Raw genomic sequence first — 27,993 nt, forward strand, 5'->3', positions numbered from 1 at the left:
TGCAACTCCACTGACGCTAGTCGAGTGAAATCAGTATTAAACCAATGCGAGAGGAGAATCGGCTTCATCTCTGAAATTCCCTGAAAGTATACTTCATCCTGCCTTGGTGCAGGGGGATGGACTGGCTGACTCTGGAGGTCCCTCCCAGCCCTACTTGTCTATGATACAAAGCGTAGGGGCCTTTGCCTTTGGACTGTTCCACGTCTATAGCTCGTCGACATTTTATCATCAAAAAGCTGGAAGGGGTGGGAGGGAGGGAGATGAAATGGGCATGTCGTACGACCCTTTCATGGAAATATTTGATATTTCTCAAAACATTTCATCCAAACAAAATGGAAACATTCAATGTGATCTGAATCAAAATGAAAAATTGTAGGGTCTTCCCCCATTCTTCTCCTTCCCTGCCCCCCCGCCCGCTCTTTTCCAAGGGGAAAAAAAGAGAAAAAGAGAAGAAAACAAAACCCCAACCTCCAAAATTCTTTCATTTCATTTGGACGAAAAGGTCCAAGTTTCTACGGAAAAACTCAGACATTTTTTCCCCCTCATCTTTTTCAAAAAATGTTCACAGAACACACTATTTTTGGCCAGCCCTCGCTCTGCCAAGCAAGCTCTGAAACAGTCACTTATTCAGCTTTGAGGCCTGCTGCTAGTAGAAGCCTAGGCAGATGAGAGTTTGATTCCTGTCCAGTGTGAAAGTGCGTTGGGGTGGAAAGGGGGTTAAAGTTGTACTGGTCACATGACTGGTGATCACATGATACGCGGTAAGCAGAGATAAAGTCAGCTTCTTTGAGCTTCTGATTGATTTTTACTTTTATCTCCCACGTTGTTCTCTTTTTTAAATGCATGGCAGAGATGTCTAAAGCTCTAAATGCATGCCCCATGGCATGGGGTTTATATGAGATCAAAATCTAAATAGATAAAGATACTAGGATCATTTATACCTAGTATGATCCATTAATTTTCTCCCCTACCTGTACTCATCACCTGAAATCCTAGGGAGATCCCATCTTAAATACAACACAATTTTATTCACCATATTCATTTTAATGTCAACCGTATTTTGTGTGCGAGTATTTCATGCAAGTGCATGAGAGAGACCCAGTTAAACCGATGTCACTGACCTCACTCTCTCTAGCCCTGCCCACATCTGCAAGGAGGTAAAGCTTAGCTCCTGATGGCAAGAAAGTCATTTTCGAAACAAGCTGCAGAACCGGTTGCTGCGTCTTAATCAGAATTATTATTTTTTTAAAAAAGGATATAAACAACTCTTCCTCCCAAAACCTGGTTAGGCAAGAATGTTCTGGGTGTGGGCTGCCTTGTATAATTAATCGCACAGCTGTGGCTTCTGATCCCTTTGTAACATCTCCCTCTCTCTGGCTCTACCCAGCATAGTTCTGGTGTTCTCCACCTCCCAGCAGCTCAAGGTGTGTCATTTAGGCAGAGGCTTTCCTGCATTCCTCCTCCATTCCTTGCTGACTCAACCACCAGCAAGGTTGCCTGCTCTACAGAGAAGAGCAGTTGGACAGAAGATCTACCCCCTGCCAAGAGGGCTGAGAAAGGAGCAAAGAACAGAAAGGTCAAATCATTCCTCTGCAAAATGGAAACAGGGTGTGCCACAAGGACAAATGGCGTGGCTGGGAACCAAGAAGATATGACTTGTCCGTCCCCCTCTAAGAAAGAGGGAGAGGAGCTGAAGAAGTCCACCAGTCCCAGTGGGGGTGAGAAGGAAGGTGCCAAAAGCACCGGCAGTCCTTCTCTGGAGACGGGGAAACTGAAGAGCTCCATCTACTCGGGGACTGACTGGAAGAGGCCGATCATCCAGTTTGTGGAGTCAGACGAGAAGAAGTCATCCTACTTCAGCATGGATTCAGGGGATGGGAAGAAGCTATCATACCCTGGGGTGCAGCTTGGGGATGTGAGTCGGCCCCCCATCTCCTTTGTAGACAAAGGGGACTTGAGGAAACCGCTCTTCATGGCAGAGTCGAAAAAGACCTTCTTCTCCAGCGAAGGAGAGGGTAGGAGGTCATTGTACTCAGGCGGGCAGATAGGGGATTTGAAGAAGCCCTCCTTCCCTCCGGTGGAGACAGGGGACCTGAAGAGACCTAGCTACAACATGGCCAACAGAGTGCCCGGGTCGAGACCCCGCATGAAGCTAGAGGAGGTCCTGTGCGACTCCTGCATCGATAACAAGCAGAAGGCGGTGAAGTCCTGCCTGGTGTGCCAGGCTTCCTTTTGTGAGCTGCACCTCAAGCCCCATCTGGAGGGGGCTGCTTTCCGGGATCACCAGCTGCTGGACCCAATCAAGGACTTTGAAGCCAGGAAGTGCCCGGTGCATGGCAAGACCATGGAGCTGTTCTGCCAGACAGACCAGATGTGCATCTGTTACCTCTGCATGTTCCAGGAGCACAAGAACCACACCACAGTGACGGTGGAGGTTGAGAAATCGGGGAAAGAGGTAATGCTCTCCACTGCCTGTTCCCATCATTCTTTCCACTCATCTAAATAGTGGACAGCTCCCGCTCTGTTCCCACCTGCAATTCCCCCCACCCCACAGAATGTCTAGGTATAATGTTACTTACTCTGGGGAGGCGGAGCATTTGCAGCGGCCTTGAACGGACATGGCCGGTGCACTGGATGACATTAGTAAGGCACTGATATGGTCTAACAGACTGATCTTGGGGAAATGGGTGTGAGGCAACCTGGGTTCTAGTCCCTGCTGTGCCCCCTAGCTCACCGTGTGTCCTTGAGCAAATGATTTAGGACCCAATTTTTTAAGAGCAACCTCAAATTTTGAATGCCTCAGTTTTTCAGTACACAAACCTAGGCAGGTAGGGCCTAGTTTGAGTTCAAGGTGTCTCCAGTTGGGGACCCAAAGGTGGTGACCCTCAAAAAAAAAATCAGTGGCCACTTTTGAAAAGGTTGGTCTGAACCTCTCTGAGGTTGTTCCCATCCCCCAAGGAGATGACAATAATGCCAGCCCGCCCTTTGTTGGGACAAAAGCTGCATAGTAAATGCAAAGTGTTGTTATCACTGAGCTGTTCACTTGTACAGAAGCTTGCAGGACTGGAATCCTATTTGAGAGGGAGTCTGCAAAAGAGTGTAGTAGCCTCACTATTAAGTAAGGGCTAAAGAAAGACCTTCCCACCTTTGTTCAGTCTGTTTGCTGAGTGGATGTGGTATAGTTACTACAGGGGTGTGGGATTGAGGTCAGGGCCCCATTGTGCTAGGTGCTGTATGGGCTAGTCCTTGCCCAGAGACCTTCCAATCAAAATAGATATGACAGAAAAAGGCCGATTATCCCCATTTTACACATGGGGACTTGCGATACCGAGATCAAGTGACTTGCCCAAGGTCACACAGGATATCTGTGGCAGCGTCAGGAAATGAACCCAGATCTCATTCCTGCGTCTTAAGCGCAAACCCATCCTTTCTTTGAGGATTGGGAAGCCACTCAGATACCATGGTGAACAGGAAAATACAAATGCCAAAAGGGACAGAGGCTGAGAATTCTTCAGTGACACTAAATACAGAGAACTGGTTTAACTCTTCTTAAGGCCGAGCAGAAGGAAACGGCCTACCCTTTTCAGTTAAGTGCATGCAAGAGGGATTTCCAGGGAATCTAGAATGATCAGATATGTTAATGGTGAAGAAGGGCAGCAGGGAAGTCTGTCTAATCTCCATCCTCTCTTACACAGTTTGCAGTCTTGCTTGCAACATTGTCCTCATCTAGCTGCTTTTTAAAACCAGCCTAAATGATGGTTTGCTCATATCTCAGCAACTCTCTATATAAAGAAATCCCAACTAAATCCCTGAAGGTCTTTCTCAGTCTGCAGGTTAATTTCATGCCTCGTTGTTACATTTGATGCCTTGTAGCATCTGCATTGCCTCTATTCCCTTTAACATCATGTCTAATCTCAGGGAGGTCCCCGCTTAATCTCTGCTCTCTGGCCATCATGTTCTCTCTAGCTCTTTTGATTAACTCAGGTCTCCAAGCGGCCCTGCATCCTTGCGGTTGCTCGATGGACCTAGACCATCCTGATTGTAAGCAAGTGACCATAACTGGGCAGGCAGAAAGATAGCCTCTCCCCTCCCCCAGGACTTAAGTGATGTCATTTGATTTCTCATATCTGTCTTTGTCCATTTATTTGGCTCTCATTAGTACCACGGCTGAGTCCCTGGGGAACTCAAGCAGGACTTCAAATACATCCCTGAACTATGTGGTTCCCACTGCTGCTAAGCCTACAGGATTCAGGGGTTTATCAATGTGAATCACACACATGCACAAGGGTTTTCTAGACTACAGGTTTTGGCCATGTTGTAACTTGAATTAATTGGAAATCAATTAGTTTAACTGTAGTTGCTTATTTGTTTCTGGTGCTGGTTAATTCACTCTAGGCTGAACCATAATGAGGAAGGAACAGGGGAGAGTATCTACATTAGCATTTATAATTGCTTGTGAGTGGTGGAAGCTAATTAGCTTGAATTAAAAGGCCACCACAAACCGGAGTCCAGAATCCTCCCACATACAATCAGGTCCTTCTGCTGCTCATCATCTGACAACAAGGGAAATCTGTAGGGATGCTTCTTCCTTGGAATCCATTGAAATTTATCCCAAATACATGGGACTCCTGCAGCAACGTTATTTTCCTTTCCTGTTACACTTGATCCTATTGATTGCTTTGAATGCCTGAGAACACGGTAAGACGCACCAACCTGTCACATACCAAACTGTGTTCTCCTTATCGTAGGTACTTAGACAATCCCCTGACCATAGGGTCTGAACACCTCACAATCTTTTTAATACATTTATCCTCACACCGCCCCTGCGAGGTAGGGCAATGTTATTATCCCCATTTTACAGATAGTCTGTCTGTCTGCCGCAGTTTCCTAAGTGACTTGCCCAAAAATCACACAGGCAAGTCTGTGGTGGAGCAGGGAATTGAATGCTAGTCTCCTGGATAGCAGTCCACCCCACCAAACCATCCTGCCTCTCCCTGTCTTTCCCTCTGCTACACTGCAGAGTATGCACTTAAATCCTCCCCAAGGCACCCTTCCTGGTTAGTTTCCTGCTACAGATTTAAACAAACAGTAACATCCTCAGGGCCAGGCTGTTTAAAAAGCAACAAATCATAAAGCTAAGATAGCAGTACAAAATGTTGGCAAATGGTGGCTGCTGATAGCAAATGCACACACACAACTGATTCGCCAAGAGATTTCTGCAGCACAGATGACACCCGGCATTTTAAAAAGACACACTCCGCTCACAACCAATTTTGCAGGCCTGTTTTCAAATGAGGAAGTATCAGAAATACCCAACAACCACCGATCTGTAAACAACACTGCATTACCGTCCATCCCAAGCCTTAATATTCTGCATATCAGATCACATCTAGTGGAGAGTGCTTTGATATTTTTTTTTCTTTTCCCTTTAAGGAAAAGTTTACATTGTACAGCAGGTTTAATGAAGTGGTTGAGAACTGACATTCAAGTGACTGGAACTGGGCGTTGCTCATTTCAACAAAGTGGCTTTAAATGGAGCGAACAAGGCTTTGAAGTTGACTGTTCATTCCAATGGTCTGGGGTGCTTCCACTCAGTGCCCTTTCTGTATTGCTACAGGCTGTCGGCTACAGAGCAAACAGTCACTGATATACACAATGGAGGAGCTTTTCCCCCTCCCCCATTGATGTAAGGTGAGGTTTTGGTTTGGCTTGTCTATGAGACCTTGTGTACAGTGGAGTTTTCAGCCACTGGAGAAGTTTTGCTGCTATCCTAGATGTGATCCTAATGCAGACAGTCTATTCGAGGGCAGCACATCTTGCACCGGTGTAGTTATTGACAACTTGAAGGTTGGGTAAACTGCACTGCTGCAAATCAACCCTTAGAGCAACTTTGCTTCTTCATTAAGATTTTGTATTGGTGCAGTTACAGTCCCAGAGGAGCCAGAGCCAAATCCACCAATGTAGATGAGACCTGGAGTAACCTGAGCTGGGGTTCTCCAACCTTTGCCTTCCTCAGATCATTATGGGAGGGAAAGCTTGACCCAATCCCCCCACTGTTTGGTTCTGAAACTATTGGGAAAAGTTGCGCAGTCTGAGAGCAAAGCCAATAGATCTGGACCTTGGGGAAGCCTCCCAGCACGGGGGAATTTTCCTTAAGTAGCCTGGAGCTGGCACAAAGTCTCTACGATACCCTAAAAATCCCTCCTGTAAGGCTGTTCCTAGGCATAGGTGTGGGGGTGTCTGGAGCATCCCTGTGCTCTGGCTATTCCCAGCTGCCAAAATAGCCCCCCTGGGCCACAAGCAGCTGAGTGGAATTTAGGCCAGCCCTGAGGCTGCTGTAATCTGTGCTGGATGCTGAACCGGCCTCCCAGGTAGCCCCAGAACCAAGGCAGCAAAGAGGCACCTTTGCCCAAACCCTCTGGTTGCGTGCTTGGATATGCTCAGACCCGTAACTGGGTTCGAAAAAGAATTGGATGAGCTCATGGAGAATAGGTTCATCAATGGCATTAGCCAAGGTGGCGAGGGACTCAACCCCGTGCTCTGGGTGTTCCTACACCTCTGATTGCCAGAAGCTGGGACTGGGTGACAGGGGATGGATCACTCAATAAATTGTCCAGTTCTGTTCATTCCCTCTGAAGCACCTGTCATCAGCCACTGTCGGAAGACAGGAAACTGGGCTAGACAGACTGTCTGACCCAGTCTGGCCGTTCTGATGTTCTTACCCACTAATGAATTGGGACCTTTGTTTTCAGATCTTTTAATTCTCTTGTCACTAGTTATGCTGTATTCAAATTTCCTTCTCTTTCCCTTCTACCTCCCAGCTTATTTTTAGATTATTTTCCCTGTTCTTTTCTGTGAACAGTTTTTTCATCTTCCAATCTTTTTATAAATTACCTCTCCACAGAGTACTCTAATTTGCTTCAGTTACCCCCCCTCCCAATCCACTTGATTTAATCTGCATCTTTCTTGCCTTTTGCTGGTGTCTTCATAAGCTTTCCCATCTTCCCTTGGCCCTGGTGCCATATCTGGTGTGGATAACTACAATATTTAGATTCTGGCTACCTAAATTGCCTCTGATTTACACCAAAAATGGCATTCTTGCTCTAAATCATAGAGAAGTGTTTCTTGTTAAAACAGCTGCCTCATTCCACTCCAGAGGCAGCTGCATTTCAGTGCTGGAGGCAGGGATAATTATAACTTATACAGTGAGCTAGTAATAATTGGGGAAATCCTGTTGGGATCCATTTTCATAAAAAGTACCATCAAAATTCAGGATCATCATCACCGCCATCCATCCATCAGCTTCAATTCTGCTGACAGTGCTTTCTATCCAGTCCCCCTCCCTTCAGAAAGAGATGATCCATTCCAAAGAAAGCCCCAATGCCCTGCAGACCTAAACCCCTCTGCACTGGCACTTGCTTTCCAGCCATACGACGAAGATCTTGTTCCTGAAAATGATACCAGTAACGCTTACGAGAAAACCACCTTCATAGTCCAACTCTTTCCTTGACTAACCATTCAGTGCTACCAGAAGGTAACCCCACAGACCTGGTTGTCTGTGAAAACCCTTGCCGTTCAGTTTCATTTCTGAATTTGGGCTGGCTATTAGAGAATAATGGGGGCTTGGAGCCAAAGGGTTCGCATCCCATGGCGCCCCACCTCTGCACCAATGGTTGACTATGCCCTGTATATGACATTGCACAGCATGAGGGAGAGAAAGAAAGCCTTCAGGAAGGCTGCTACGTGGTCAGGGACTGTTCCAGCATGTGCTGCTCCAGGTAACCTATTCCCTAAACACAAATCAAGGAATTCAGTCTCATCCCTTCACCTTCCTGCTCTGAGGTCCAGCAAAATCTCCTCTATCTTAGATATATCAATAGCCCCCCTCATTGTCATAATATCTTTTCCTGAGGCCAATCCACCTTTCCTCTTCCACTCATTGTATGTTAGCTGGAGCTGGTCGGTGAACAAGCCCCAGATGCATCCTTTCCCAGCCACTCAACCTGCTTATGTCTGCTTTCCACTCTCTGTACACCTGGAACTCTGGGATATGGCTCTATGTGGGTAGTCACAGTCCAACAGCCCAAAGGGGCCTCCCCGGACCTAGGAACTGTAAAATGGCTTGGGGGGCCCCTTTTAGAGGATCACAGATACCAACATGCAAAGACTGTTCTAAGTGAGATTTTGCTGGAGAAACAGGGATACAACTTTTAACTTCACTGAGCTATATTGGAGTGGCTGGATTTTTTTTTTTTTTGATGGGGCAATAGGAAAAAACCTGGCAAATTAGGTTTCCCCTGATAAATAGGGACTTATTAAAGAGGGACAGTTTGAATCAATGGGTCTCAAAAGCTGCTGCAGTTTGCTCAAGCTGGCACTCTGATACCACGGTGATGGGCACAAGTGTAAGAACCTCGTAGACAGATTTCCTTGGCTTGAGCTTGGTTGGGCTTGTTTGGCTGACTTTCTGCTGTGTGCATTATTTATGTTGTGCAGCTAATCTCTTAAGTCACATGGTACTCTTTCCACTACCCGACTGGATGACTGAAACCTTTAGGCCCTCCTTACACTACAGCTATCATTAAGATAGGGAACCTAGTTACAATGTGGTTGAAATTGCTAGAAGACCTACTTCTGTTAGCCACGGCTGTAGCAGTTCAATCGCCTCCGTGTGGCCCAAGTACCCCATAAACAGGGACAGAGTGGGTTACACACATAGTGAGTGACCCCAGCTGCCAGTGGAGCCAGCGAGAGTTAAAGGTACTTTGCATCTTTGAAACTAGCTTTAGCTTAGGTATGGGGATACGGCACAACTGAATCATATTGTAAGCAAACCAGCATTATATCTCGATTCCCTGATTGGTTACAGTTATAGTGTAAACCCAGAAGCGGAAGACCTTGAAATAGTCACGCAAGTTCTCCTGACGCAATTCACTGTGCTGTGCAAAGATGATAGCCACCCATCTTGGCTGATCCCAGGGATCTCCAGAGCTAAAGATCTGAATCGCTACAACCTGAGCTAGGCTCTAGAGGTGGGAACTAGACCATCCTCACCCTTTGAAGGCAGAACGCGGAGGGAAACACAGCAAACACTGATAGATGGGTTACACAACCCGTAATTGCATTGGTATTCGGGCTCTCGCTCTTTACATGAACATCCTCATCGACCAATAAATCAGTTGTACAAATGTTTGTGGGAAGCCAATAAAAAGGGGTCATGAAGGTATCAAAGCAAAGTTGCTGATTTAGACCAAGCAAATGTTCCCAGTCACTCCCCCACCTCGCCTTTTTTTTTTGCTGCCTTCACCCAGCTCTAGCAGAACATTAAAACCCTAGACTCAGAGCACATTAATCCACAGTCCTGTCTAAACAGAATTCCTGCCGGGGGCGTCATCCCCTGGTTGCAACACTAATCAAACGTCATTCCATAATTACATGAAAACTGCTACTGCTGCACAAACACGCCCTGGGTTGGGCCCTTCATTTCATACCCCGCTGAATTTTGAAACAAGCCTCTTTGCCCTCCAGCTAATGACTCCAGCATGATTAAAAGCCGTACCATTTGCAATCCCACCCTTCCCGAGCAGGAGATTCTGCTGCTTCCTTTGCTTAGGGAGCCACATCTCTTGACCCAACTGAAGACAGCGGGATCTTTTCCAGCTGCCAGTGTATGATATCCATTGAAGTGGTGCCAGGAGCCTGTAGCTCCCAGCCATTATGGTTCAGGGCCAAATGCATAAGTAAAAGCAGAAATTCTCTTTGAAGTAGGCCATACGCTGCTCGATTTCACAGGTCTCCCCCTTTCCTCCCTCCCACAGGCTGAGCTCTCGCTGCAGAAGGAGCAGCTGCAGCTGAAGATCATAGAGGTAGAAGATGAAGTGGATAAGTGGCAAAAGGAGAAGGATCGCATCAAGGTGAGGACGGGACGTTCTCTTTGGCTTTTCCCAACTGCCCCCTTTCCCCTTCTCACCCACATGCTTTCCCCGGTTTTTCACACTTTCCTGCCCCTCTCGCCTCCCCGCTTTTCCCGTGCTCTGATTCTTCCGTTCACATTCTCATATCACACTCATTTCTCCCTCCCTCCACTCCTCTCTTATCACTTGATCAACCACACTCATTCTAAGTCTGGGAGAATGGTGTCCGCTGCAATTCTCACATGACACACCCTGCAGGAGACCAAGAACGCACAAGATGGACTTGCTAGATAACTATCCTTGTTACCTTCTTGCCTGGGGTTACTGGTGCTCTCTCTCCATCCAGCTATCCAGCAAGCATCACCGAAGGCTAGTCTACACACAAAGGTTGGGTTGGCTCAACTATACTGGCATAGTTAAAATGATTCAGCCCCCGCAATACGGATCAAGTTATACCCATAGAAAGGTGCCTTATACCGATACAGCTTATTTCTGTATGGGAAAGGGAATAAGCTATACTGGTATAGGCACCTTTATACTGGTATATCTACATCCATAGGAGAGGACCAATGTAAATATCGGTCAACATAATTCACACCCTACCTGGACACCAGGCCCAACCAAGTATGTACAGTCAACAAGAAATCCTGCCTTCTCTCAGTCCTTCCACAACTGTACCTTGGTTTTCTTTCTTCCTTTAATATTATTTTGGGAAGCCAAGCTAGAAAGCTTAGGCCTGAACATGGGACTATCCTTGGTCATTCTGGGACACAATTTCAAAAGGACCAAAGGGCCAATCCTCAAAGGTATTTAGGTACTTCCATTGGTTTCAATAGGAATTAGGCACCAAAATACTATTGAGGACCTGGGCCTAAGTGACTTAGGAGCCCAGGTCCTATTTTCAAGCGTCACTTCAGAACCTAGGACTCTCTTGAAAGTCCAAGGGACACAGGCTTGTCTACACTAGAAATGTTTGCTACTGTCACTACACTGGTATAGTTAACATGGCAGAAACCCGCTGAGTGTGGACATATTCACGCCAGTACAAAAGTGCTTATATGGATGTATCTTAGTGTAGTGTATATAAGCTCTTTCAGTATAACTGCATACAGACTAGAAGTAATACTGCTTTAGCCATGCTGGTAGAACATGACCCTAGCAAAGTTGTACCAATGTAACTTTTCTAGTGTGGCCAGACCTTCGGGTAGGATCTCTGCTCCCATGGGCTGGCTGTTGAGAATGCTCTGCCACCCTCCAAGCCTCAGTCCCAAGGGTTTCACTCTAGTAAGTGACTCCTTTTAAGTGACAATGATGAATCTTTATTTTGCAGTAGCGCCCAGAAACCCCATCCAGGGCCCCATTGTGCTGGGTGCTGCACAAACACAGGCAGGGTCCCTAGCCCAGAGAACTTCCCGTCTAAGAAGTCTCCATGCTACACTTCTCCAGACACAGCCTAGGATTTCAGCCTCTCCAGCTTGCGTTTTGATAGGCTAGGGGATCTGCATGCACAAATGCTGCCTAATGGGAGGAAGGGGCCTGGCCATGTGTGGAATAGCTGGAGGTGCTGGAGAGGGGTGTCTGCCTCCGACATCATGCTGTTCTTCCTCTCCTGAACATACGTTGCGGTTGTGTTGGATTGCGGGAGTCCCCGGTCTGAGCGCCTCACGCCACATACCTTCTATATCCCCCCACTAGAACTTCACCACCAATGAGAAAGCCACCGTGGATCAGCATTACAAAGAGCTGGTCCGCGACCTGGAGAAGCAGCGGGATGAGGTGAAGGCTGCCCTGGAGCAGAGGGAACAGACCGCGGTGGAGAACATAAAAGAAATCGTGGAGGAGCTAGAAGAGAGGGCAAAGCTGCTGCAAGAGGACAAGGAGACCAGGGAGCAGATACATCAGATCAGTGACTCGGTGCTCTTTCTGCAGGTAAATCGAGGCGGTGTCTTTCCTCCACTCCTGTCTCTACTAAGAAAGGGATATCTCTGATGGGCAGATGGTCCACAGGCGTAACAGAACGGGGTCAATATACACCAGCTGGCAATCTTGCTGTGAAATGTTAGAGTCTGTTTTTTGGAGACGTCCCCCTGACATAAGCAGGAATCAACTAACTGAGCAGGGTATCCAAGGCTTTCACCCGATCAGAGGGCGTTCACATGATACTGCATTGCCTAGGAGCGATGCACAATCTTAGCGGATTGATCCCGCTACCTCTCCTGAAACCTAACATCCCCCAGCCTCCTCAGAGCCCTAATCTCCATTGTATTTAACCTCTTCTGAATCTCTCCTTAGCCTCCCCTGCATCCTAGCCTCTCGGTACTTTAACCTCCACACCTTCCGGTTGGCAGGAATTTGGCGCAATGATGAGGAACTATATCGCCCCGCCATCTCTCCCGACTTACAGCGTCTTGCTGGACGGGGACACCATGAGCCCGTCGATGGGGCTCCTCCGGGATGATCTGCTGAACGTCTGCATGAGACATGTGGAGAAGATCTGCAAGGCAGACCTCAGCCGGAACTTCATAGAGAGGAATCACATGGAGAATGGTAGTGTTTCCTTGAGCTGCTCCTCCCTCCCTTTTTCTGCTTTCTATTCATATCCAGAGTCAACCCCATCTCCAGGTCACAGCATTTCCCTGTAAAAAAACTTCAACTTTTTTTTCCCATTGAAATTTTCCAGCCAGCCAGGCCCATTCCCCAAACTCCAGCAAAGGAGGTAACACAAAGTCAGTGATGAGGTCAGAGCTCAGAGGTCAACAGACGTAAGCTTCCGAGTCACTTCTGAAGTTTCATAAGTCTAAATTCTAAGGCCAGAAGGGACACTGTGATCATCTAGTCTGCCCTCCTGCGTAACACAGAATGGGACTTCGCCATCTGTGACTTAGGCCTTGCAACACTGCTTGTAGCAATGCTTAAATACCTTTACACATCTCAGGTACTTTAGAAAATTTTACCAATAGTTTAATGGATACTGCTTAGAATCTGGCTAATAAGTCCAAGGGTGTTCAAACTGCTGGGAAAAGTTATTTAAGGTAATCCAAAAAACTCTTCACAGCCATCATATCTGCAAACCATAGTTATACTTGAAAGAAGGAAGAGTTTGTATCTAGTGACTGCAAGGAAATAACTCTACAATTACTTATTGGCCTTAATTTACAGACTCCCCGAGTCAACCTAGCAAGCTCATCTGCAACCGATTTGATCTTTCATTGTTAAAAACTTCACTGGGAGAAATAATATATTAGTAGAGTGAAACCTGTTTAATATCAGTCTCCAAAGAGACTCCGCTTGTTGTTATAACAGGTGCCTGCTTAATAATCTTGCAAAGAGGCAGAACCTTCAAACAGCATCCTGAGAGTTTTAATATGGCAGAAATAAATCACAGCAAATAAACCACAACTCCGTTTGCTAACGTAAGAGTCAAACCAATGCAACTAACAAACTAAACATCGGGTGAAATTCACCTCTTTGCAGAGAGCTGGCAGAAGGCTCATACACCACTCAAGGCCTCACAACCAGGCTGAAGTCAGATGTAAGCGGCACGTAAGCCTTGTGTTGGCTCTTTGCACAGGGTCAATTTTGCACATTTAGAACTAAGCCTGACCCAATACCTCTCATCCAAACCAGTTCCAGAATTCGGAGCTGTGTGCAATCTAGGGCAACTTTTTGCATGTGTCTTTATTATGGGCCACAGTAAAACCCCTTGATCTGAAAATCCTCACATAATGGGGTGTTTGCAATTCTACATCCAGGTTTGAATTTCAGTTGCTTGCGCCCACATCTATGCACCCAAGAGAAAACATCCCTAATCTTTAAGTGGTTTCCATTTCTGGCCAGTGCAGCAGGTCACTCAAAGGGAAATGCCCAAACCCCAAAGTTGTGATGTGGATGTTTTAAACAAGGGGTTTAGTAGGGGGCCTCTTTCTAATTGACTGCAATGCATTTGACTCAGCTGTTCAGGTCTCTGGGTAGTGGAACCCCCCTAGGTAAGTGGTTGACTACTATAGGGAGAGTTAAACTGGAAGCGATAGGAAATCTCACAAGGACGGAGACTGTGCCAGGTGCTTGTGGATAGCAGGTGGACATAAATATAGGTTGGGTTGTAAAATGTCAGCTTCTATAAAGTGTTGCTCCTTCTTGATCAGTGGGATTTCTGTATGGGGACTCATTAATTCAACGCAGACGGTACATTTCTCATGTGCAGTTAGATCCAAGCAACAAACTTAATTCTTTGCTGGCAAAAGGTGCCAGATTGACAGCTCAGGAGAACAAAGTCCTTTATTTACCCAGGTTCAGCAGCCAGCTGAGTCTCTTAACTCCTCACCCTGTCAATACTCCTTGATCCAAATGTCTAAGACCCTCACCCAACCAATATGATCCAAGGCCTCCGCCTCTAGAGATGGGGCTGGAATGCAGTTTCCACGGCCCCAGCAGATTTTGACTCCCCTCTTCAGAGTGTGCCAGCTATCCTGGGAAAGGGCCAGGGCCTTAGAAGCCACTGAAGAGGGGAGTCAAAAACTTTAGGGCAACTCCCTCGTAGGCCCCTCTCCTTTTTCTCAGGCGTTTTGCTTGCAGGTGGAGAGGATGTCTCTCCTATTCCAAGACTTGGGATACTCTGCAGATGGGGGCATTGTGACTAGATAAGCTGATCCAACTCATCCCCAAGTAGGCTCCCCTGTGATCATGGTGGACACGCTGAGTGTGAGCCACACACACCTGACTCAGGGGAAGTCTTCCCGTTGGCATCCAAGAACTTTCAAATCAGACCCTTTGTTTGTAACTGGAGAGGAGTGTCTCTAGAGAACATTTGATGGGCATGTCCCAATGAACCCCCAAACTAACATGTAATGCCCTGGATGCCTGCTAGAGGATAACAACCAGTAGCGGCCCAGTTTGAGATTTTGACCTACCAGTGAAAGGATTTGACTCCATTCCCCTGAGCCATCAGGTTCTCTCGTCTGTCCAATCAGTGTAAGGCCAAGGAAAATTGTGCAAAAGTGTCAACTAGCGAGGAGGCACTTGCTGTCCATCCCTCAGCTCTTTGGGAATCATCCACGAAGCTGCTAGTAAGGAACTTTCTCATTTTGTCACACCGAGCCCCAGGCTTCTTGTCACACATTCATGGGGACCTCTAGCGCTGGTTCATCGAGTGGTTGAGTCCCACCTTTCAGTCCTCTGCCTCTTCTATGAGGAACTGCTGCTTCCCAAAACATTGGTTACTCTATCTTCTCACTAGTGATCTTGGGAGCACAGCCTGTGTGGGAAGGGGACAGAGGCAGATGGAGGGGGAGGCTGCTACACAGTCAGAGAGGCCCGGATATAGCAAACGAGCGCATTGTCTAAGATCCCATTTTCACCCACAAACCCTTCTGCCAAGAGCCTTGGTGCATTAATGATGCCAACTCTGAACAGAGGGGCAGGAGGAAAGAGAAGAGGGAGTGGCAGAGAAGAGGGAAAGAGGACAGGGAGGAAAGGCTAATGTAAATTCTGCCCAGGACAGGTCTTTATTAGAAAACTTCTCCAGCAGGATCCGGTTGAGACAGTGGCTCCAATCCTGAGCCTAATGGGGTTAATGGGCGTTTTGCCACTAACTTCAAAAGGGATGAGACTGCCTCGGTGACCCTGGAGTCAAATCCACTTAGATACCTTTGTTCTGTACAGCCACCCTCACTTCACCCCATCCCAAGGAGAACTAAGGAAGTCTATTTTCAAAGGATCCATCTTGCAAGGGCAAAATGGTTTCTCCCTAAAGGTCTGAGGAAGGCCAAAGGGGAACGGCCCTGGCCTATGCTGCCCCATCCCACCCACCCCTCGCCTCTGCTGCTTCCAGTCCTACCTCCTGCTGACCCAGACTTTGCTCTGCTCCTCCAGGTGATCACCGCTACATGCTCAATAACTACGAGTGGAATCAGCCTGACAACGTGAAGAGATTCTCCATGTACCTGACTCCAAAAGGTACCGTGACTGACCCTTCTCCCTCAAGCTCTCTGTCCGTCCACGGCCGGGCTGCCTCTAAACAAAGCAGGGCAGACAAGACTCAGAGATGCAACGTATGGCGTGTCATTTGCTTCCTCTGACCACTTACTTTTCACATCACCATCCTGGAATCGGGCATATTCAGCCCCTTCATACTGTTCATGCCAGGTCTGAATCTGGCCCCATGTTTTCTGTCTAGCCTAAAAACACAGACATTTTTGCACTCTCTGAAACAGGGCAACAGACAAGGTGCTGCCCAGGGTAACCGGCTTTGAGTGCAAAGCCCGGAGGAGCACTGAAGGGCTCAGGGCTTGTCTCCCTCGGACAAAGGTGTGCTCTGACCTTGCCTTAGCCAACATGAGGTAAAACCCTAGTGAAGACGGGGCAGTCTGAAGTTTTAACATGAGTTAGCAGATTGAGCTCTTTACCTCGACCTGCTAACATGTATGAAAGCTCAGGAGTCTTGGGATCTACTCCCAGCTCTGCCAAGGGATTGCTGGGAAACATGGGGCATATCATAGCTCCACTCGCTGGCTAGATTGAGCCTCTTGTATCTTTTGCTATATGGAGAACTGCACTGAATACCCTTGGTCACAACGTTATCCATCCCCTGCATTAGTAGGTGGACATATTACAGTGTAATAGACATTATGCACCGCAGGAGCGGCGCCAGGGTTTTTGGTGCCCTAGGCAGGGGTCTTTCCGCGCTCCCGGTCGTCGTTGGCAATTCTGCGGCGGGGTGGGGGTGGGGTCCTTCCGCACTCTCAGTCTTCGGGGCACTTCGGCGGCGGGTCCCAGAGCGAGTGAAGGACCCGCCGCAGAATTGCCGCTGAAGACCTGGAGCGTGGAAGGACCCCCCACCGCCGAATTGCTGCTGAGGGTGGCAAAATGCCGCCCCCCCAAATCCAGGCGGTCATCTAAATGGAAGCGCCGGCCCTGATGCACCAGATTCTACAAACGCTACAGGGAGCAGTGTTTACTACTCAGGGCTGTCCCATTGAAGTCAATGGGACATTCACTTTAATAAACCAGATGGGATTCACAGGTTAGTAGTGCACAGAGCTGGCTGAATGCTGCAGAGCCATGGTTGGAATTCACACCAATGCCCTCAGCCACCCCTTATTGGTTTGTTATTTGCATGTACACACTGTAGGAGAAGCAGCTGCTGCCCCAACAGCGCCCCGATTGGCATGAGAACAGGGGATTCATTCCCTAACAAGGCTACTCCTTAGTTGGTATTTGCTCTCAATCATTTGCTATTTCTGTTTTAATCAGCCAATGAGGGAGCAAAATCAAGACCATGTCATTTAGGCAATAACAAATAGCACAGAGTCAGAAAGTGAATAGTTCCCAAAAGACACGGGGGGTTGAAAACTGTTTGTCCAAAGATCTCAGCAAAGAGCTACACGTAGTAAAGCCGTTTGCAGACAGCAAGATTGATTCGTAAAGGATTCACAAAACAGGAAAGGGGGCTGGATCCCAAACAACTATTCCTAATAATAAATAACTTCACAGCAAGTTATCAAACCTGTACATTCCTTCGATACCCATCTCAGTGCATCTCTCCCTGCATTTGAACAGACACCCCCTCTTGATGCAGTGCTGGGGCCTTGCACTCCCCCCAATTAGTTTTCAGAGGGAGGTTCTTACCAATAGGGGTTTTGTGACAGGGCACCACAGGGAACCCCTTAGCACTTGCTAAATACAGGGACAGTCTTCTGCTTCAGAGCCCTCTAGCACAGTAGTTCTCAAACTTTTGTACTGGTGAGCCCTTTCAAATAGCAAGCCTCTGAGTGCATGTGCAGATTAGCAGTGAGAGGTCTATCTAGAGGATGTACTACAAGGAAACAAGCGTGCAGTGCTTAATCTGATGGCCCCACAGTATCATATACAATGACAGGCTGCGGTACCAGCTAGTGCAAAGTAATCCTAGTGGACACTAGAGAGTGATGTGGTCAAAGGTCATTGGAGTCGGATTCATTTGCAAATCAGTCATTTGTGGCCATCTCAACCCCTCATCTAGCAAGGGGCAGCTCGCTCTCTGTTTAAACCACCTGCCCACAACTGAAAAGTTGGAACAGGGAGGTTACTTGTCCCTAGGGTGACCAGACAGCAAGTGTGAAAAATCAGGACAGGAGGTGGGGGGTAATAGGAGCCTATATAAGAAAAAGACCCAAAAACAAGGACTGTCCCTATAAAATCGGGACATCTGGTCACTCTATTTGTCCCTGTATCTGGTGAGCTTTGCAAGGGAGCGGTGCAGATGTTACGGTGTGTGAAAGGAACATGAATGGAAGTGCTAAAATGAGAGCAGCCCACAGGGTGGCAGCAGACGCACTTCGGAGATCTGGCTCCTTTCCTCTTTGCATATGGCCTCGGTGTCTGGTAGCTTGGAAGATAGGTATGCAGCGGAGACCCACACCTCTGCAGCAAGTGCTGGGGAAACCCTGAAGCACAAGTCTATGGTGGTGGAGGTGAAGTGAGAGTGAATGAGTGAGCAAGAAACTTTTCCCTATTACGTGTGTCTCATGTTCGGAGTCCCAGCCTCTCCCTGCAGGTATCTCTGCAAGATAATCATGCTGAAAAATCATGAGTGGGCAGCTTAATGTAACTAATGATGGCTTTTTGTTACATTGAGGGAGCTTTGTTCACACCGCTCAGAAAGAGGGAGAGAGACACCGCCCTTCCTCTCCCACCCTGGGCATTGTGAAAAGAACAGATGGACAATTCTTCTGCGGCTTGGCTTACTTTAACCTCACCTATACCGTGCTGGTTCTGATTCTAAGTCTGTCAGGAGGACTGTGAGTGGAGCAACACCAGGGCACAGGCCTAGGTGTGGGTTATCAGGAGCTGATTGCTAAACTGGATTCTCTTGTCTTGCAGCCAATTTCAACAACCGAGCGTGGGAATATTCCTCCTTCCAAAATGCAGAGGAGACACTTGGCATTGGTAACTCTGCTTTCTCAATGAAAGGTACTCCTACCGCCTGTGCCAGGGCTTCTCGCCATTTTCCACCCAGTCCACCTCCTTTGCTTCTCCAGCCTTGCCATTTTAGCCACCCTGACACTTTGGGGCAGCCCTAGCTCATATTTGTACCTTTTCTATTTGGTTTATATCATCATCATCTACATTACAATCAGGTTCAGGGTCCCATTGTGCTAAACATCGTTAGGGAGAGTCCCTGCCCCTTATAATCTAAATAGAGACAAAGGGAAGTAGGAAATATTGTTATTCCCATTTTACAGATAGGGAACCAAGGCATAAAGAGATTAAGTGACTTGACCAAAGTCATGCAGGCACTCTGTGGCAGACACAGGAACAGACTGCAGATCTCCTGAGTCTCAGGCCTGTGGCTTACCTACAGGACCATGCTTCTCCTCTCATCTCTCTTTTGTTTAGATTGAAAGCTTGGGCACGGACTATGTTTGTACAGCGCCTAGCACAATTGGGCCCTGTTCTTGGTTGGTCCCTTGGCACTACCAGACTAAACACTCGCCCTTCCCCTTAGGTCTCTCTTCATTTCTCTGCTCATACTCTTAATATTCTCTCATAGGCCTTCCTGCACAACCCACACGGCTAGCAGGATTGTCTCCTTTTTACCACATGCTCTGCCATGAGACTCCCCTCAGCAGGAAGGGCCTGATCCAAAGCTCTAGTGAGGACTCCCGATGACTTCACTGAGCATTGCCCAGGGTCCCAAAGGCTGATGGTGAAAGAGCTTTGGTAGACTTGGAGTCTGCCTAATGATTCTAGTTTGTGGCACACTGGTTTATTAGGGCCTGGCGCCGGCACCACGCATACTGCATCACACACGCGCCGTGGTTTCTCGGAAGAAAGATTCTTCCCTCCCTATGCAGAACATTGACACCATACGAACACCCTGCAAACATCAACCTTCTCTCACTTGGCCTGGCCACCTCCTACCTACTCCCGCATTTGCAGCCCTGGCCTTCCCTTCCTCTGTTGGGTCCTGCTGGGGTTTTCCAAGTACCCCAAGAAGGTTGGGATGTCAGATCCGAAGGCAGCTTTTTAAAACCCAGACCACCACCTCCTCCTCTCTCGTTTCTGGTCGTTAAGAATCCGTTAAAACTAAACGAGATAGCTGTTGGGTAATTATCAGTCCTTTGTTTGCATTCCCAGGGATCTAAGTTCCCTCCGCCCAGCAGGTGCCAGGCCATTATACAGGTTGATGATTACACAGACAAGGACTTTTACCCCTGGAAGGCAACCTCTCGAAGTAACACAAGCTCTTCTCTTTTCCAGTGGGCAATGGAACTAAGATGCCATATCAGTTCCCCCAGATGGGGCAAAGTTCACCTGGTGACTTCAGCAAACAGTCCGACGGCAGCCTCTTCACTAAGACTGGTACAGGGCTTCAGGGATTTAGCAGCTTTATACTTCCCTCTATCGGTTCCTTCCACCCCACCGTTCAGGGGTCAGTCTGTAGTGACTGACCTGAGGGGGGTGTTTAATCCCATTCTCTGCTGCTCCCCCTGTGAAAGGCAGCCTGGAATATGGCACACATGGCCCCCTGAACACTCATTCTGGCTTGGTTATGGGCGTAGCTTAATGCAATGCAGGATTTTGCTCAACTTTGGGGTTGTCAGATCTAATGAACAGTTTGGAGTGATTTGTTGGGGGGCAGGGAGAGAATGGAAAGCAAAAGTTATTTGGGCAGTGGTGGGGGGGGCGGAAAAGGATTCTGGTGAATGACATTCATTGACCCCTCCCTGTAATATCCTAATGGAGACACCTTTTCTAACTTAATAATGTGGGAGGCAGTGTGGCCTAGAAGATAGAGCACTGGATTGGGACCCAAGGGACCTGGGTTCTAATTCCTGGCCTGCTGGGTGACCTTGAGCAAATCATGTTCCTGCTCTGTGCCTCAGTTTCCCCATCTGTAAAATGGGGATACAGATATACTTTGAGATCTCCTGATGAAAAGTGTTATCCCCATCAGTTAAAACAGAGGAACATGCACGTTAAGGGTGAAATCTTAGCCTCAGACTTCACTGAACCCAGGATTTCATCCTCTCCTCCTCACTGGCTACTGCCAAGAGTTGCAATTGCATCAATTCCTGCTAAACAGGGTCAGGCCTGGCCAATATAAAAGCTATGGGTTAGGGTTGCTGGAATGCCATCCTTCAGCTAAGCTGTAAATCCAAGGTCTTGATTTTTTGCAGAAATTAGAGATCCCTTTGCATTCTTTGTAAGAGTTAGAGCAATTAGCCTGGTATCTTGGCCTAACTTTAATTTGGCTAATGACATTCTGCTTCCATAAATTCCCCTGACATTTTAACTGGATAGTTTATTTTTTCACTCCTTCTCCCTGAACTGTTGAATGGTGGTGCCACTGTTCTAATAGATGCTGCAATCCACCCCAGAAGTGGCAGCATTTCGGTCATAGACTATCTGATTCCTAACTATGTGTATTTTCTAATTCTGCAATCTGCGATGGTGCTTGCAGGAAGGGGTGTTACACAGACCAGATCATAACCCCATCACTGCTCCTAACTAGCTATTTTGTATTGTCGCAGCTTACCCTGCCATAGTGAGACACCAAGCTACAAAGGTGCAGCCGCAGACATGGAAATCCTCCAAGCAGTCCATGCTGGTAAGTAATAAGACCTGGACTTGTGCACTCATGGGGCTCCAGCAAGAGAAGGAACTGCTATGGGAGCACCCAGGATGTTGGGAGTCATAAGGGGTGTTTTGGATCTGGAGAAGGTCCAGCAACTAAGCTTCACCAGTGATAGTATTTCTTATTTTTCATAGTCAACTCTGTGTCATTGAGAGATGGGCAGAGTTGCACGGTTCAAACCAGATTCCAAACCTGCCCATGGCTCAGAAACGTTTGGATGCAGGGTTTTGGTTCAACCCCATTTCAAATCTTAATTTTGGGGCTTTAAATGGTAATTTGCTCCAGTCTAGACCTTGCCACAGTTGCTTAGACCAGGGGTTCTCAAACTGGGAGTCGGGACCCCTCAGGGGGTCACGAGATTATCACGAGCTGTCAGCCTCCACCCCAAACCCTGCTTTGTCTCCAGCATTTATAATGATGTTAAATATATTTTTAAAAGTGTTTTTAATTTATAAGGGGGGGTCACACGCAGAGGCTTGCTATGTGAAAGGGGTCACCAGTACGAAAGTTTGAGAACCACTGGCTTAGACTCTGCAATATTACTGTTCACTGCATGGGGGTCACTTATTATAAGTGTGGTCTGTGGTGCCTAGAAAACACATAATGTGGAGTCTGCACACCACACACCATAGCATAAGACTACCTCACATACTGATCAGAGTCTTGAAGGCTGATGCGCTGTATCACTGATTAAGGATCAGTCTTTATGAAAAGTTGGCCAATTCATTGCTACTTTGTACCCTATGTAATCATTTATACCACTCCAAAGTGGTCATAAAACACTCCTAGATCCATGTGGTCGTGTTTTGTACCCGTTTCCCACTGGTCTAAACAAATACCAGTATTACCAACCCCATGTGTTCAAATCTCAAAAGTCAGGCCATCCAAAACTCAAGAGATTTTAAAAATAGTACATTTTGGGGGCTCATTCTTTTTACTTGCCTTCTACTTTTTGAGCCTTTATATTTCATGTTTTCAAGATTTCCTTGCAACCATGATGGGTAGAGGCTTACTTTTCTTTAAAAAACCCAAAAGCAGAGATTCTTAGTTAATTGCCTGACTCCAGGAGCTGGGGCTTCACAAAAACCACCAAATATCTCAACTCACAGGAATCAGAAACACTGGACTACAGAAGGTGCAAGGCCATTTTATTTAATTCCTAAATAAAAACCATACTGGATTAACAAGCAAAACAAGTGATCACATAAAAACCTACTTGAACCTATCTCTCCTGGTTCCCTTATCTCCCTTAGCACCAAAATATCTTAGCATCTTGCAAGATCAAAATTAAATGCATGAAAAGGTCTTTCTCCCCCTCCCAAAAGAAAGTTTATCTTTTAATGATTATTATGCATTTGTAAGAACATGCCATTGCCTTAGGAATGAGAAAGGGAAAAAATACCAGGAGTTAAGAGCACTTACCAGCTAGAAGAGAAGAATGCAGCAACCACTTGCAAAATGGCTGCTTTAGGGTGACAGCTGTTTGGCTCTGCCAAATTTAAAGGACTAGACCCAGAAAGGCATGCTGGGAATAATGTTCCCATAAGAGATATCCCTGCAGTAGGGGAGGTTAGGCGAGACCCAGAAGTTGTTGCTATAGCACATTATTATAATGGGGGAAGCAAGGCTAGAGAAGTGGGTTTCCAGTTCCATCTGACAGTGATGAGATTGAGGGTAGAGTTACTATCTACTAGGAGTGAGCCCCACAATGGGCATGGACCTGTTGTGACAGTCCAGTTCCATTAACACAAATCACACCCTTACTAGTGCCCTGTTATTAATCCAACAGTCTGGGTCGATTCCCCCCTGTAAACACTTGGATCTCTTTCTCGTGCATATAGTAGTTGGGATTATTTTATTTTTATAGTTTATATTCACCAGACAGACCTGAACCAAACAATCCAGATGATATATATGAGCACTAAAAAGTTGCAAAATAGATACATGTGCTCTGGACTGCAGTGGCTCTGTAGGAGCTGTTACAGTCTATTGGGCCAATAATCTGGCTTTTAAAATAGCCTTAAATATGTATTTAAGTAATCCACCTTCTAAAAGGCCTGTAAATATTAATTCACACAACGGACTGCAATGTTCTAGGAGGCCAGAACTGCCGGTCCACAGAGAGTTATTTAAAGGGGAGCTTTTCTTCTTTCTTTAATTACGCTGGAAATTGGAGCTGTAAAGCAAATGGAATTCACACACAAGAGGGCATTGAACAGCAGGTATTAGAAGTGTGGGCTGAACAGCAGGACTGGATGGACATGTTACGTCCATCCATCCATCTCATGCTCAGCATTGCACGGTGTATGCGATGTTAATTGGTATGATTAATAGAGAGAAGCCCAAACCAGTCCTTTTAGATATCTACCCAACCATTCCCAAGCTACGATCTGGATCTAGGTCAGTATATCATGATGAAGCAAAACCAAGGCTGCCTTTGCTTTTACCCCTGTGCTAAGCAGAGATATCTATGTCATGAAAAGGCTGATTCGCTCATTTACCCTTGTGCTGGCTTATCGCCTATTCATGGCTACACTAGTTTTGACACTTTGGTACTCCTTAGAACTCTGGCCGGATCAGCACATTTTTGGAGTGGATTTCACAGGGCCCAGCAACATTGCTGGGAGCAGAGGCATTTGGGTAGTTTCCATAAGCAATGCACTGCATTCAAGGAGGTAATTAAGAGGACCTGTTGAGCTGGTGCAGCTACGCACAGCAGAGAAGTCATGGTAGATTTTACCAATACAGGTGGTTCTGAGTTGAAGATCTTGTCTGAGATGTTGCAACCAACTAGCACAACTAACCCATAACATGGCTGTTGTGTTTTACAAGAGCTGCAAGCTCCCTCATTCCAGCCAATGTTGTTTTTTGCAACACACCCTTCCCAGGGATAAACATGGCCAGATCATCCGGGCGGTAACAGCAGGATGACAAGGTTAGATGCTGATGGGAAGTGGCACAACTGAAAGCAGCAATGAATAGAGTGGGGGGGAGTTTGTAACATAGATGCTCAAGTTCAGCTTTGTTCCTGCCCTTTTGTCATTCATGAAGATTTGCACAAACTGGGTTTTGTTTACACGGACTTTTGAGGGCTGGGCTGTTTTTCACACAGAAACCTATATTCACATGTGGACTTGAGGACAGACAACAGCACTGGTTATTTAACAATGGTTATTCCTTACAGTCACGTTTAAGGGTTTTGCGTCATCCAGCCAGAGAGCAGAAAAATACCATGCAGCTTAGCTGATCCATCACACACAGTGCATAGGTCAATGTTTGTGAACATCCTATAGATTCAAATTTTAGTTCTGAACAATGAGTAGCTACATACAAATATCAAAGGGTGAAATTCAGCCCTGCCCAGAGGGCTGGCAGCAGACACATGCACCCCCTAAGTCCTATTTTGAGGGCTCACGTGGGATTTAATTAATGCAGATACTTGGTGTAGACCCTCTGCCTCAGAACAAAACTCACCCAAAGTCTGTGTGCAGCTGGAGAATAAGGGCTACGTTTGCAATGAATAAGTCAAGCGGCTCCAGTTTCTGAACAGGGGGAATGGGTGGTGTCGCTCTGCTAAAAGAACAGCTGGAACTGTTAATAATATATAACCGTTTGAGTGGAAGGGGTATGCGGGAGGGTTAATTAGATGGCGGAGGCAGTGCAAATTGAGTGTAGGTCAAGGACAGACTGCAAGCTACAGTCCTGCTCTTAATTCACATGCCCAAAATTCTCCATTGCAGTCACACCACCGCCCCTTTTACGTCAACAAAGGCAACGGATTCACTTCAAATGAGGCACCTTGAATCCCGCTGTCCATGGGAAAAGCCAGATGTGCCGGGAGTGGAGAACCAACCAAGAATTTTCACATATGAACCTGCTACTATATTAAACTTCCTGCTCTAATCTCTGGAGGGGCTGGATAGGGTGGTCGGCGCTAGAGAAAATGAGGACTTTTCCCAACTCATAATCGGTCCCAGGACCATTTTATATTTCCCTTGAAAGCTCTGCAGCCCCGGAGAACTGTAACAAGCCCAACCCGTGTAGATTTCTTATTCCCTGTCTCGCCACACCCTCCTCTACCTGCAGAGAGATTGCTCTACTTCTCCTAGGTGCTTTGGGGAAGGTGGGGTCTTGGATATGGTATGCACTGAGCCCTTCCCCTCCATAATATCATACCATGTGCTTCCTGCTCTCCCAACCACATAGTCATCATTGAATGAATTTGTAGAGCTGGTGAAAGGTGCCAAGTTGGAGTCTGAAGTCCTCTTTAAATCTACAAGGCAGGGTCATCCTGGGAACTGGCAGGCCAAGCTTTCTCCATGCTCCTCCATCCACCTGCCTCAAACCTAATCTGCAGACATTCCCCTCTCCCCCAGTGGGAAGGGCAAGTCTGTCTCTGTGAGCCACTCAATCCTTGGCCTCTCTATGGAGACACTCTTGGGCTTCTCCTTGACAATGTCCAGTGGTTACCACATGGTGGACACCACCTCTGCACCAAGGACAGCTCTGAGTCCCACCCACTCATTTCACAGTGGCCACCAGAGATGCATCAGACTGTAACCGCTTCCAGTCACTCCTCCCCTGGGCTGGCTGCCAATCGATGGCAAAAAGGCTCTACATCCCATTAACGGGCCCCCCCCAGCCACCGCTTCAAATTAAAAAAGAAAAGGAAAATCCATCCCACTAATGGAAGATTGATTAGATGTCGTAGGTGGGCTCCCCCCCTCTTCCCGCAAACAAAATTAGCTTATATATTTTGGTTCCATTATTTTTTTCTGGATCAGGAATTATTTTTGTTGTTGCTCACGGTAATATTTCAGGGTTGGTTTTTTTTCTGACGGTGTTCTGGACAGAGCGGTCACATGACTGTTGCCAGCCAGAAAGCAGGGCAAAGGCAATTGGCGTTCCAATGATCCAACTTAGCTTTTCCCTCTGGGTAACAGGGAGGGGTCATTGTAACTATGCAAAATCTCCAAGAGCATCAGCGCTTGCTGCTGTTGGCTGCGGAGCACCTTCAGCTCCCCATAACTTCAATGGGAACTAAAGGCACATTGCAGGATCAAGGCCTGGCTCTCTGACAATGATAAGTTGCTGGAGAAGCGAGTGTTTGCAGCTACTTTGCGTGACTTGTTCAGTTCAAGCCTTCCTCAGGTTCACAGCCAGCCCACCCCTTCTCCTCACCCGTGCCCGCTCGCACACGCATGCAGCACCTGGTTGAACGAGGTCACACCTATTGCTTGCTGAAAATTACTTTGTAGTTAATCCCCATGGCAAAGCTATGTGCTGTTTTTTAATCTGACTCTGCAGACAAAACTTCTTTTATATCCATGTTTTAAATGAAAGGACGGGGCTGGGGAGGGAGAAGGGGGCTGGGGTTGGGTGGGAGTGGGGTTGGGCTTGTGTATCTGTTTGCTTTGAAAAAAAGCTAGAGTAGTGTGTGTGCATGTGTGTGATATTAAAATAAACTACTGCCCATGCTGCTGTTTTAAGTCAGGAGTGCGTGGGGGCGGGGGGAGATACAGGTCCCAAAGTCACGGACCCACGGACCTAGGGAAACAGCGCATAGTAATATGTTTAGCAAGCAACAAGACAAACCACAGGGGAAAGGGGCAGTGATGCATTGTCTAGATACCAGGGATGGGGTAATTTAGGAAGAGGATTTCCCTGGCTTCTCCTCCAAATACAACAGCGGTTGATTTTTTTACAAAAAATGTCCCTGGTCTGGGCTCTTGAAAGGCACGCTGATTGTTTTCGTCTGATAAATGCTCCCACTTCCTTCATGCGTATTTGTTAGGAGACAAGAATGATCCCCAGAACCCCAGATCTAAACAACCCACAAACTTTGGGGGGAGCTCACATCTAGATCTGAATTTCATTGCAGGCTCTTATGTCTATAATAAGGGAAAATGCCCGCTTTCTGCCTCCCCGAGACCCGCCCCAGTGTATATACGTCTCATGCCCATCTCGATAATATTCCCTACTTTAGACCTGTATTCTGATGGGCCTGATTCTGATCTTGCCCACATCATTTTTTACATTGGTGTAACACCATTGACTTCAGTGGAACTGCTCCTGATTTACCCCAGCGTGAGAGAAGAATCAGGCCTCCACTTTCTCCAGCCAGCACCCCTAGTTTGCTTGAGACCTTCTCACCCAATGGAAAGCAATCATGTATCCGGCAGGGCTCTTGTCCTCACTGAACCTTGTGGATTAGCACTGGGGCTCCCGGCTTAGAGGTGAATTTTGCATGAACTGTTTTATTATTTTGTTTGTCTTGATCAGCAAAGCAGAAACGCCACTAAGAATTCTGTCTTATCGGGCAGGCCGGCGCTGTGCTGATGTAAACGAGGTTCTTGGAGTGTGCAACCTGCACTGCAGAAATAAAAGAGAAACCTCTGTCTGAGGAATGGCTGGGCTCAAGAGTTCGCTCTCTGGGGATTGCATGTTTCCATTATTCTGGAT

At 47.1% G+C, this 27,993-nt stretch overlaps 1 protein-coding gene across 2 annotated transcripts; it reads left to right on the plus strand.

Annotated features, from left to right (window-relative positions):
- Positions 1 to 1,359: 1,359 nt before the first annotated feature.
- TRIM29 (tripartite motif containing 29) lies at positions 1,360 to 27,938 on the plus strand. Of its 2 annotated transcripts, XM_054005707.1 has the most exons (9): positions 1,360 to 2,455; positions 9,819 to 9,914; positions 11,610 to 11,843; positions 12,263 to 12,461; positions 15,786 to 15,869; positions 18,774 to 18,863; positions 20,154 to 20,255; positions 21,428 to 21,504; positions 25,272 to 27,938. In XM_054005707.1, exons 1-9 carry the CDS (start codon positions 1,598 to 1,600, stop codon positions 25,332 to 25,334), a joined length of 1,803 nt encoding a protein of 600 aa, XP_053861682.1. In that variant the 5' UTR covers positions 1,360 to 1,597; the 3' UTR covers positions 25,335 to 27,938. The 2 variants fall into 2 exon arrangements, with proteins under 2 accessions (XP_053861682.1, XP_053861683.1); XM_054005708.1 differs by lacking the exon at positions 20,154 to 20,255.
- Positions 27,939 to 27,993: the final 55 nt, after the last annotated feature.

Source organism: Malaclemys terrapin, chromosome 15 (assembly GCF_027887155.1).
Source record: "Malaclemys terrapin pileata isolate rMalTer1 chromosome 15, rMalTer1.hap1, whole genome shotgun sequence".
NCBI lineage: Eukaryota > Metazoa > Chordata > Testudines > Emydidae > Malaclemys > Malaclemys terrapin.